General features: G+C 44.0%; 1 protein-coding gene across 11 annotated transcripts in view; it reads left to right on the top strand.

The window, feature by feature from the left end:
• LOC134356771 (protein bassoon-like) overlaps positions 1 to 13,023 on the top strand; it is a 517,214-nt gene that overhangs the window by 249,617 nt on the left and 254,574 nt on the right. For all 11 annotated transcript variants that reach the window (XM_063067881.1, XM_063067877.1, XM_063067876.1 and 8 more), the window contains 2 exons: positions 59 to 592; positions 4,603 to 11,799. In XM_063067881.1, the coding sequence (XP_062923951.1) occupies positions 59 to 592; positions 4,603 to 11,799 (7,731 nt within the window). The remainder of the gene's footprint in view (positions 1 to 58; positions 593 to 4,602; positions 11,800 to 13,023) is intronic.

Raw genomic sequence — 13,023 nt, 5'->3', positions numbered from 1 at the left:
GCAGATTGTCTTGTTCTGAATCTGTTAACACAATTCTTTGTTTTTCTTCCATATATAGAAGAAAGAATGGCTCTGCCTGAACTGTCAGACTCTGCGGCTAATGTCTGGAAATTTAGCAGATGCATCCCTTCCTGTCCCACCATCTGCACCAAAACAGCAATCAACAGTATCACCTCATCATCAAGGACAAATGGGTGTTAATATGCAACAAAAGAAAGGGGCTGATCAACAGCAGCAAGTTGGTCCTGTGCAACCACAAATGGCTCCTTCAGCGCCAGTTCAACAGTTCCCTCCACAGCAGGGAAAGCCATCTCAGAAATTAGCGGGACAATCCTCACCAGCAAAGCAACAAGGTCCACTGGTCACAGATAAACCACAAACTCAGCAAATGCATCCTGGTCACACCGGGTCCCAGCAGCTTTCCCAGATTTCAGATCCAAGCAGGTCACAGTCAACAAAGGAGAAGCCAAAAGCGATAACGCAGAGCAGCACAGTGTCTGTGCCAACAAAAGTGATCACCACAGACAAAACAGTGGACCCTTCAAAGGAAATTTCCCAAGCAGCTGATCTACAGAAAACAAAAATGCAAGAGGTAATTTCCCTGACATGCCAAAGACTAAACACATTAAGATTGAATTAAATTGTAATTGAAAATGTCATGTAACAAAAAAAGAATTGTGCTTCTTTTAAAGTTTGGGAAAATAGATGTTGAATTTTAATGGGGAAAAAGAAAACATTTATGCTGGGCTAGAGGCTGAGTGGCCTGCAGAACTTGTTCTTCAAATCAGACTGTTACTGATTGAAAGTATGATCGATAGACCTTTGGGGTGGAATCACTCCCCAGAAGTCTGAAAAAAAAAAGCAGCTGTTAAAATCAGGTTAGTGTGAAAGAACAAGTCTGCTGGGGCCAGACCCTAGTAATGGTTGTGGAAAGTGGCGAGGTTCTCGGTTCTGTTTTGGGGTGCGGAGATGAGGTTGTTGTGGATCAATCAGTTATAGATGGTATTTATTAATAAAATAGTCTAGATTTAACAATGACATTGAAACTCAAGATAACATTTATTTTCTTTCATTCCAACTGATCCGAGCTAAGTGTTTGGGCAGAAACAGGCCATTCAGCTCACCACATCCATGCTGGCCCTTTTGGCTATCTACACAAAACCTATTTGTCCACATTAGGTCCAGATCGTCTATGCCTTACTAATACAAGTACATATCTAAATGTGTCTTAAACACGGTGATTGTATTTGATTCCACTACCTCATGTGGTAGCACATTCCAGATATCAGACACTCTCTGTGCAAATGATGTTCCTCTCAAATTCACTTTCCTTCCTCTCACTTTAAACCAATGTCCTCTTATTTTCGATATCCCTACCATGAGGCTTTCTTTGCCTCCTAGAATTCTCTACGTCTCTATCAGGTCACCCCAGAGGCTTCTTTGCTCCAGGGGGAACAAGCCTAGTTCATCCAGTCACGAACAAGAGAAAATCTGCAGATGCTAGAAATCCAAGCGGCACACACAAAATGCTGGAGGAACTCAGCAGGTCAGGCAGCATCTATGGAATCTATGGTCAACATTTCAGACCGAGACCCTTCAGCAGGACTGGTGAAAAAAAGATGAGTCAGAGTTAGAAGGTCAGGGGAAGGAAGAAACACATAGGTGAAACTGGGTGGATGGGGGGGGGGCAGGAACAATGAAGTAAAGAACTGGGAAATTAATTGGTGAAAGAGATACAGAGCTGGAGAAGGGGAAATCCAATCGGAGAGGACAGAAGGCCATGGAAGAAAGAAAAGGGGGAAGGAGTACCAGAGGGAGGCGATGGGAGGCAAGGGGATAAGGTGAGAGAGGGAAAGGCGATGGGGAATAGAGGGGGGGGGGTGTCATTATCAGAAGATTGAGAAATCGATATTCATGCCATCAGTTGGAAGCTACCCAGACGGAATATAAGATGTTGCTTCTCCAACGTGAGTGTGACCTCATCACGACAGTAAAGGAGGCCATGGATGGACATATTGGAATGGGAATGGGAAGTGGAATTAAAATGGGTGGCCTCTGAGAGATCCCACTTATTCTGGTGGGCTGAGCATAAGTGTTCAGGAAAGCAGTCTCTCTATCTACATCATGTCTCACCGATATACAGGAGGCCACACCGCGAACACTGGATACAATAGATGACCCCAACAGACTCACAGGTGAAGTGTCCCTCACCTGGAAAGGATTTTTGGAGCCCTGAATGGTAGTGAGGAAGGAGGTGTAGGGGCAGGTGTAGCACTTGTTCTACTTGCAAGGATAAGTGCCAGGAGGGAGTTCAGTGGGGAGGGACGAATGGACAAGGGAGTTGCGTGGGGAGCGATCCCTGCAGAAAGCAGAAAGTGGGGAAAGGGAAAGATGTGCTTGGTGGTTGGATCCTTTTAGAGGTGGCAGAAGTTTCAGAAAATTATGTGCTGGACACGGAGGCTGGTGGGGTGGTAGGTGAGGATGAGAGGAACCCTATCCCTGGTAGGATTGTGGGAGGATGGGGTAAGAGTAGACATCCATGCATCCATGGAAGAGATATGGTTGAGTGTAGCGTTGAGTAAGGGAAGCCCCTTACTTTGAAAAAGGAGGACATCTGCTTCGTTCTAGAATGAAAAGCCTCATCCTGAGAGCAGCTGTGGCAAAGACAGAGGAATTGAGAGAAGGGGATGGCATTTTCACAAGTAGTAGGGTGAGAAGAGCTATAGTCCAGGTAGCTGTGAGAGTCAGTGGGTTTGTAAGAGACGTCAATAGATAAGCTGTCTCCGGAGATAGAGAGAGAAAGATTGAGAAAGGGGAGGGCAGTGTTAGAAATGGACTAGGTAAATTTGAGGGCAGGGTGGAAGTTGGAAGCACGGATGCAGGAAGCAGCATCAATGCAGCCATCGATGTAGCATAGGAAAAGTGGGGGAGTGACACCAGTGTAGGCATGGATCATATACTGGTCCACATAGCCGACAAAAAGGCAGGCATAGCTGGGACCTGTTCAGGTACGATGGCTGCCCCTCTTGTTTGAAGGAAGTGGGAGGAGCTGAAGGAGAAATTATTGAGAGTAAGGACCAGTTCTGCCAGATGGAGGAGAGTGGTGGCAGAGGGGAAATGGTTGGCTCTGGTGTCCTGAAAGAGACAGAAAGCTTTGAGGCCTTCCTGGTGGGGGATGGAGGTGTGTAGGGACTGGACATCCATGGTGAAAATAAGATTGTCAGGGCCAGGGAACTTGAATTTGTTGAAAAGATCAAGAGCACGTGAAGTGTCACAGATGTAGATGGGAAGGGACTGAACCAGGTTGGATAAAACTGTGTCAAGGTATGCAGATTTGAGTTCAGTGGGGCAGGAGCAAGCTGAAACAATGGGTCTACCTGGACAGGCAGGTTTGTGAATCTTACCTACTAGTAGATTTCTAATTTCAGCAAATATTTTTAAAGATCTCACCAATGTTGTTATCCAGTCCAATTATATATTTAGCTTTCTTCACAGTAGATTTAATTCTTTCCTCACCCTATTTACACTGAAAATTAATTTTTCTCACGTTTTCTCCCATTGCACCATTGCAAGTGTATGGTTCAGAAAGTTTGGTATCACACGTATGCAACTTTTTTTTTACTTTTTTCAAAGTTCAGAGTAAATTTATTATTAAACTAGATATATGTCACCATATTCGACCTGAGAGTCATTTTCTTGTGGGCATTCACAGTAAATATGAAGAAACCCATCAGAATCAATGAAAGTACATGCAGCATGTATGGATAAACAACCAATGTGCAAAAGACAACAAACTGCAAATACAAAAAAAGAGGAAAAAATGTAAATAAGCAATAAATATCGAGAACTTGTTTATTGATCTCACCGAATTAACATAATAATGGAAAACAGAGTTTTTAAATCTCATTGCACAATATCACACTTGCATGTTAAACGTGTGCACAGCAATTGTTTTCACTTTCACCAGATTTTCAGTTTTCACAATATTGCTATCAGTGATTGTACCAGTAAACTTCCATGCCTGTGTTTATTGGCAGAGAATATGCATTAAATGTTATAACAATACAACATAGTGTATTTGGACGCTCAGGTCCACTTGTCATTTTAATTTACATCCAATTTTCATTTTTCTTTGATAATTATATTATAATATTACTAATTGTTTCTAGTGAACTTTCTGTGGTATCTGTTTTGTCTGCACATTGTCCTTTACTACCAATTCCTTGTGGTCATCGTGCTCTATTGACCTTGTAGGTGAAAATGAGTGACATCAAAACTCGTAAGAGATTCACAAAAAGTGCAGAATATGAGACAGAATATCAGAAAAGAGACAGGTTATAAGAAGAAAAAATCAGGACTGAACACAATAGTAGAAAGGAAAGAAAGTACTTAGGGGACAGATCAAGGGGCAGTCAGGCAGTCAGAGAGGGAGTAATGGAGATGTTCTAATACTTTGGCCCTAGTTTCACTTGTACATTGTGTCAGCAAACATTAGAATTAGTTATTGGTACTCTGTAGCATTGATTTGGTTATGTAGTTGAACTGTGAATTAATGGAAGTTTTGCCTACTTTTTAACATTAAATTCTTTGTTTTTTTTTCAGGAAATAAACAAGAATTTTCCTCCGGAACTGTCTCGCAGCCCACAAAGTTTAAGTGATACAGGCTACTCATCTGATGGCATATCAAGCTCACAGAGTGAGATCACAACTTTATTGCACCAGGAAGGGCAAAAACTTAATGAATCTGGTCTTACACAACAAAGTCCAATGAGCCCTTCAGAATTTACCAAGTTGGAGAGCACTGTAAGGCCATTGCTCGAATCCCAAGAATCTCAAGATCGGAATAAAGGAGAACGGACTGTTCATGATTCATCTGAAAAGCAAATACAGCAAGACAGGCTACAGTCACTTCCGATTACACCAGAGTGTTACGCCTCAGATGAAGAGCTTGAAGATATACAAGAGGAAGATGAAGATATTTTAGAATGGGACAATGAAGGGGAGCGAAGAGAAAGTCTGGAATCACTCGATGAGTTTGGCAGGAAGCTGCGGCATGACTACACTGAGGGCGGGAGTGAAAGTGCAGTACCACCTCCTCAAACTGATTCTGCAAATGCTGGTGCAGAATTAACAGATGAGGAGTTTATGCGAAGACAACTTTTGGAAATGAGTGCAGAAGAAGACAACGTATCTGTGGAAGATGAGAACATGGGCAGTCATACTGAACATATTAGTATGAAGAAGAGTCAAAACCTTACAACAGAATCTAGCAAAAGAAGCCTTTCAAAGCAACAACAGAATCTTAATATAAGCAGCAATTATGAACGTACTACGCTGGAACATTATGGGCAGGAAGAGAATCAGTCATGGCAAGAACAGAAGGAACCTGGTGATACCTATGCAGAATCTATAAATCATGTAGAAGACTCAGTGGGGGAGCCAGCTGGGCTACGGCGTTTTAAGACTATTGATTTGAACACTACAAATACTTACACAAATAGAAGTATTGAAGTTTGCAGTGAAGCAGATCTTAACATTGACAGAGAACCTGAACTTGAGATGGAAAGTTTAACAGGATCACCAGATGAAAAATCTAAGGGTGAACACTCATCTACCTTGCCAGCCTCAACACCTACTTTGTCATCGGGCACTTCCCCTACTTCTGTCTCCTCACTAGAGGAAGATAGCGACAGTAGCCCCAGTCGAAGGCATAGACTTGAGGAAGTAAAACAGCAGCGAAAGGCAAGACATCGCTCGCATGGTCCTCTGTTGCCAACTATTGAAGACTCTTCCGAGGAAGAGGAGCTACGGGAAGAAGAAGAGCTTCTCCGAGAACAGGAGAAAATGCGCGAAGTTGAACAACACCGTATCCGAAGCACAGCAAGAAAAGCAAAGAGGGACAAAGAAGAATTGAGGGCACAGAGAAGACGAGAAAGATCCAAAACACCACCAAGTAACCTTTCTCCCATTGAGGATGCTTCTCCAACGGAGGAGTTACGTCAAGCAGCAGAAATGGAAGAACTCCATCGTTCATCCTGCTCCGAGTATTCACCAACTATGGATTCTGAAGCTGAAGGTTTTGAAATAACAACCTGCAGACTGTACAAGTCAGGTAGTGAGTACAACCTCCCCTCATTTATGTCCTTGTATTCCCCAACGGAAAAATCATCTAACTCTTCAGCAAATCAGAAACCACTGAAGAGTGCAGAAGAAGCGTATGAGGAAATGATGAGAAAGGCTGAAATGCTAAAGTCACAGCAACCGACGCAGGATACATCTTATAGCAGTGCTTACCAGTCAGATGACTACATGGAGAATAATCACAAATACCAAGCTTCAGATGAATACAATTATTCAAACAATGAGATGACATTGTCACAGTCAACCTTACAGAGTGAGCTGCAGAAACCAGAAGTCTATGAGGACACATCAAAGACTGCTGGACCCCCTCCCAAATTGTCCCATTCACCATCACTTGACCTCCGATTGCAGCAACAAAATATCCAATTACAAAATCTCGAGCGGACTTTCCAGGAGAAAAAGCTTCTTGATGCACAAAGTGCTTATATGGAACTAGCAAGGCAAACAGATGCACTTCTTACACCCGGAACAAGTCCCACTCAGTCAGCTGCACCAATTTCTTTCATTTCATCCAACAGTAATAGAGGCATCCCTGATGTTCGGGTAACCCGGTATTTCACCAGAGACATGCAGGAGCAAAGCCACACTGCAAAGCCCATGGGAGCAAATGGTAATAATTCACAAATAGCTACAGCTTCTTACACAACATACAACAAAAGATCAGCTGTGACGGTGGCCACTGCAATTGTGGGTCTGTCCTCTACTTGTGCAGGGCCTATAGATCGAACTGCAGTATACACACAAGGAAGACCATCAGATTCTGGGATGGCAGTACCTTACAACGCTCAAGGTTATAATACTCCTGAGAGTAAGAAATTCGGTGAATCATACGGGTTATCAAGCATTAATGGGACATCCACACAAACAGCTGAAGGACCCATTTCCCCATCTTCTGTACAGAGATCAATCTCTAGAACCACTATGCCAGCAAGCCCCACGATGGGTAGCAAATCCACTGCAGAATTTTCAACACAGACTTCAAATAATAGAGTTTTATCCCCTTCCATGACCATGGCCTCATCACCATCTACAGTAATGGCACAAGGCACTCAGACTTCAGTAAGATCACCCCGCCTCACCAGGCAAGTATCTTCTCCTGACTCTACATTCATGGTCATTACTCTGGCATCCAATGTTCCCTCCTCAACCCAACCATTGACTGTTAATTCAGCCACTTCACCCAGCACCTCTCCAACACGGTTGAATCGGCAATCAACCCTGCAGGGCTGGACACAGCCAATGATTGCTTCATCACATCAGCAGATGCAAATGCAGTCCATGTACAGTAAGACTTCTTCACAAGCTGATAGAATATCTATGATTCAGCCAATGCAGAGAGGGCAAATTACTTCATCTATTATCACAGCTACTGGTATAGTTGGCCCAGGTTTAGAAGGCACTTCCTTAAGTGAAATTTCAAGGACATGTAGCTCTGTAGTAGATCTCCGAACAGTTACTAAGTCACCCCCCGTCATAATAACAGATCATGGAATGGATTTGACGTCCTTGGCTACAGAAAGTAGGAAATATTCCCTTGAGTCTGACCAGCTTCCTAGTCGTCAGTCCACTGCTGTGCAGCCATTAATCATGAATCTTAATGTGCAGGAACACCCATATGTAGACACAACTAATACAACGACTGTGGGTATAACAATCACATCATCCATGGTAATTTCCCAGACAAAGGTGCCGAAGATATATGGCGACCCCTTCCAGAATCGTATGGATCTAGGTCATGGTACAGCAAAAGCAATTTGCCTCATGCAAACAAAACAACTAGAATCAATGGGTCAACCCACTTCTGTTACAGAGAGTGAAACCAACATTGACCTGGCAATGGTGATGGCACGATCAGATCTAGATAGCCAAATGCAACCACATTTTGCTAGATACAACTTAGCTAACCAAACAACTCCGGTGCGTAAAGTCGACATTTTGGTGAATCAGAGCAACATGAACAATGCCATAAATATTAGTGCCATTCCTAAGACAGTTCCTCAAGACGGTGGTTTTTTTGCCCCACAGGTACATAAGGAAGCATCTCTGGAATTAAAGCCATCTGCTCCCCCACCAAACTTGCCTGCAATGAAAGTGCACGATACAATGGTGCAACTGGACCACACAGCTGCAGGCACAATCACAAAGCTGATGAAAGATGTTCCATCAAATGCAATTGATTTGACAGGGCCAAAACCAGAAAGGGCTGTCTGTTGTGACGTGGTTTATAAATTTCCTTTTGCTGACAGCTGCACAGGTTCATTTAATCACGGCTCCCAAGTCCCAGATCTAGCAACGTATGAACCACAGCAGAGTACCAGGAAGACTGCTCATGAGTACTATGACAACAGAATTCAGGAATCTGTTGAAAGTTACCACTATAAAGAACCCATGGCTGCTTACAAGGATGGTCTTAATATGCACGAAGAGCACAAAACATTTCCTCTGGTATTTTCTGGGCGGCTGCATTCATCTATGTCGGACTCCAACCTGCTGGAGTCCAGTATTAATTACAATTTCCTGAAGAATGAGCCTCTTTATCACCCACCTGGTGGTGATGCAGCTGTTGATCTGAGTACAATGAAACATTCTTACAGTTTATCTTTCAATCAGGGAAGGGACTGGGGACTTGGAATGCAGTATGGCTCCTTCACTGATCTCAGGCAGCAGTCAGATATCTTCAGCCAACCCACTCCAATAAGAAGATACAGTTCAATGTCGAATATTAACTCAGATTATGGATACTCGATGCGAGATGATCTGTCAAATTTTCAGGAGGCCAGTTTGGCCCATTACAGTGCCACAACTGCTCGGGAAATCAGCAGGATGTGTGCAGCTCTCAACTCAATGGATCATTATGGAAACCGGTACACAAACAGTTCAGATTCTATGCAGTATGGTGCATCTCCTCCAAATGTGCAATGTGATGGATTCTCAAGAAGCAGTATAATGTCAAACCAACAGGGAATGTCTCCCGTAAAACAAAATATGATGTATAATCCAAACTTGTCCAACTCTCGACGCAGGATTGCAGCTCGTGGCTTTGGCAACATGCCACATGCTGTACGTATGAGATCTATAAGGCAGATGTATCCGCCATCCGCAGCTGTGAGAGCACCTGATGGCATGATTTACTCTACAATCAACACCCCGATTGCTTCCACGCTTCCTATTACAACGCAGCCAGCATCGATCATGCGCCCGATGTTGAGAGGTGTTTATAGACCCTATTTGCCTGGTAGTGTCACAGCTGTGCCTTTGGCCAGGTTGACCAGACTTCCCCTAGTTGCACCAAGGATGCCTGCTACAACTTCTCCTGTGTATCGATACCTGCCTCCGAACAGATTTACAGGGGCTTCTACGATGTCAGCAGGCGAAACACCGATCTATCTGGGAAAGCCTGGTGATGTTAAAAACGCAGGTGTGAATGCCATTCAAAACATACCAAGTCAAACCATACAGAGGCCTGAACAGAGTGATATTGCTCAGTCAAGTGCTTTAGCCTGCATGACCCAGAAATTTAACCCTGAGGCTAATCAGTCTAAACAACAGCCAGACATGGGGATCATGCAGCAGCAGCAACTCCAGCAACAACAGCAATTGCAGCAGCAAGTCCAGCAGCAAATGCAGGTTCAGCAGCCGCAGACGTTGCAACAGCAGCAACAAGTGCAGCAACAAATGCAGGCGTTGCAACAGCAGCAACAAATGCAGGTTCAGCAACAGCAGGCGTTGCAACAGCAGCAAGTCCAGCAACAAATGCAGGTTCAGCAGCCGCAGACAATGCAACAGCAGCAACAAATGCAGGTTCAGCAGCCACAGACATTGCAACAGCAGCAACAAATGCAGGTTCAGCAGCCGCAGACAATGCAACAGCAAGTGCAGCAGCAGGTACAGCAGCCAGAGCAGCAACAGAACATGGAGCAACAGGAACAGCTTGACCAACAGAAAGAGCAACAGCTACAAAAGCAGCTGCAGCAATTGCTGCTGCAGCAACAGAAGCAGCAAGAAGCTCAGCAGGCCGATGCTGTGAGGGCTGGCGCCGGGAGACGAAAGCAGGAGGACAGCGAGGAAGAGCATCAGCGGAAGCAGCAGCAAGATCACTTCCTGCTGATCGAGCGGGAGCGGGTGGAGCTGGAAAAGTTGCGGCATCAGCGTCTGCAGGAAGAGCTGGAGCGCCAGCGGCTGGAGCTGCAGCGCCACCGGGAGAATGAGCAGATCATCGTGCAACGGGAGCTGCAGGAGCTGCAGACCATCAAGCAGCAGGTTTTGCATCAGCAGCAGGAGGAGAGGCAGGCGCAGCTCGTTCTGCAGCGAGAGCAGCTGGCTCAGCAGAGGCTGCAGCTGGAGCAGATTCAGCAGCTGCAGCAACAACTGCACCAGCAGCTGGAAGAGCAAAAAGTCAGAAACACAGTAAACTTCCCTGCAGTTTGTGATCCATCGGGTAGAATCCACCCGCACGCCATGTCAGAGATGGGTATTGAGATGCAAAAACCTATGCCGCAAAGTGGACAGTACTGGCCTGTAAACCAGGGATATGTGGAAAGTGCCCCCGTTGCCACAACCGGCCAAGAAGCATATTTATCACCGCATCATAGAGCGATGATGGAACCACCGCATCGATCTGCTTCTGAACTTTCCCTTCGAACTGATGAGCACTTGGAAAATAGGGGTATCAGGAAACGAAATTCCATGCCAAGGTTGAGGGATGCTTATGAGGGAAGCGATGCATCATTGCGCGATCAGTACGTGGTTAAGAAAATAGCAGACTGCAGTGTGCAAACTGATGACGAGGATGGAGAAGAAAGCTACTACATGTCTCGTCGGAGGAGAACTAAGCGAAGTGTGGATTGCAGCGTGCAGACAGACGACGAAGACAATGGAGAAATGGAGCAACCTACTCGTAGGCGCCGCTCCCGTTTCTCAAAGCATTCCGATTCAAGCACAGAAGGCAAACGGGAAATGCTAAAGGGAACCTCCAGTATTGCCATACAAACAGTCAGTGATTGCTCTATCCAAACAGATCCAAATGAGCTTGGACCGGTGTCACCTGCCATCCATATCACACCTGATCCACGAGTAGAAATTGTAAGGTATATATCTGCTCCTGAGAAGACTCGTAAAGGAGAGAGCCTCGGTTGTCAGACAGAACCAGAAGCACAATCACAAGGCATTGTTGGTCCTCACTTTGCAAGTTCTAGCACTATTAATCCCTATTCTACCAACATACAGATTGTAACACCAGGTCCACTGGATCAAACTAGTGCCAGGCAGCAGGGAATCATGATTGTCCCAAAGTTTGAGAAAAAGAAACCAGATCCTTTGGAGATAGGGTATCAATGTCACCTTCCACCGGAACCTTTGCCTCAAATGATTCGCCAGCCTCCTAAGTCTCCACAGGTGCTGTATTCTCCTGTGTCACCTCTCTCTCCATATCGGCTTTTAGATACAACTTTTACTTCATGTGAGAAGTTAAATAAAGCCCATGTTACTCCACAGAAACATTTTACCACTGAGTCACCTAAACGACAGCAGGGTCTGCCTCGGCCAATCAAAGTGATGCAACGCTCCATGTCTGACCCAAAGCCTGTCAGCCCAACTTCAGAGGATTCTGGGAAACTGAATTTTTTTGCTCACAGTCAACAAAGTCTACATGGCAGTCAGGTATGTAAGAGATTCTATGCTTAGAAATAAAGGTTTCCAAACTACTGAACATATCTAAGGAATTGAAAAATGTGCATTTTTATATCTGAGTTGGAATCTCTGTGGTAAGGATATTAATGTATATCTGGATTGCTCAGTAAGTTTGGATATGGAAGCAATATGGAGGTTTATTTAAGACCATGGAATTTATAACAACTTTAATTGTAAATGTATTATTTGCATGTTTATATCAAGTTCATTTCTGTTATATTATGGAAATATCTCCATTAATGCTGCAGAAAAGAGTTTAGTGTCAGATGATAAATAATATTTCATATTGATTTTCATACATATCAACTGATTAAATGAATAGATCTTGTATATAAATTAGGCAGACATTGTGATCAACCCTATCCAAACTTAAAGGTAAAAAAATTGGGCGGGAGAGATCAAAGGTAAGGAAAATAAGGGTAAATAGAAATTTCCTTGCCGGAGTTCAGTAGACCAGGCACCCACGGTTTCCAGCCACTATTTGTACAAAGGAAGAATATTCTAATGGTGAATCTAACTTGTTAAGTCAAACAATGAGCTATCAAAAGAACAGTATTTCATACATAATGCAATTCCTTTCTTAAATTGGTTCTGATTGATAATATAAAAGGTGATGATCACTTAAAGTCAAATAGGCTAACAGGTTTGGGGAACCTTGGTTGCAAGGCTAACAGGTTTAGGGTTTAGGAAGCCTTAGTTTTCAAGAGATATTGAGGTCCTAGTTAAGAGGAAGAAGAAGATGCATAGCAGGTATAAACAGAAAGGAACAAGTGAGGTCCTTGAGTATAAGAAATGCAAGAGAACACTTGAGGGAAATCAGGAGGGCTAAAAGAAGGCATGAGGTTGCACTGGCAGACCAGGTGAAGGATAATACCAAGGGTTTCTACAGATATATTAAGAGCAAAAGGATAGCAAGGGACAAAATTGGACCTCTTGAAGATTAGTGTGGTCATCTATGCATGGAGCCAAAAGAGATGAGGGAGTTCTTAGATTACTTTATTGCATCTTTATTTATTTTGGAAATGGTCACAGAGGCAAAACAGCAGTGAGGTCGTGGTCTATATATAGATTACATAAGAGGAAGCACTTCCTGTCTTGAGGAAACGTAGGATGAATAAATTCCCAGGGTCTGACGAGGTGTTCCTTTGGACCTTGTTGGAGACAGGTGCAGAAACTGCATGGACCATAGCAGAG

The sequence above is a fragment of the Mobula hypostoma genome, chromosome 15 (assembly GCF_963921235.1).
Source record: "Mobula hypostoma chromosome 15, sMobHyp1.1, whole genome shotgun sequence".
NCBI classification, from domain to species: domain Eukaryota; kingdom Metazoa; phylum Chordata; class Chondrichthyes; order Myliobatiformes; family Myliobatidae; genus Mobula; species Mobula hypostoma.
Note: the sequence above shows the minus strand (reverse complement) of the source record. Positions and strands in the feature narration are given on the sequence as shown.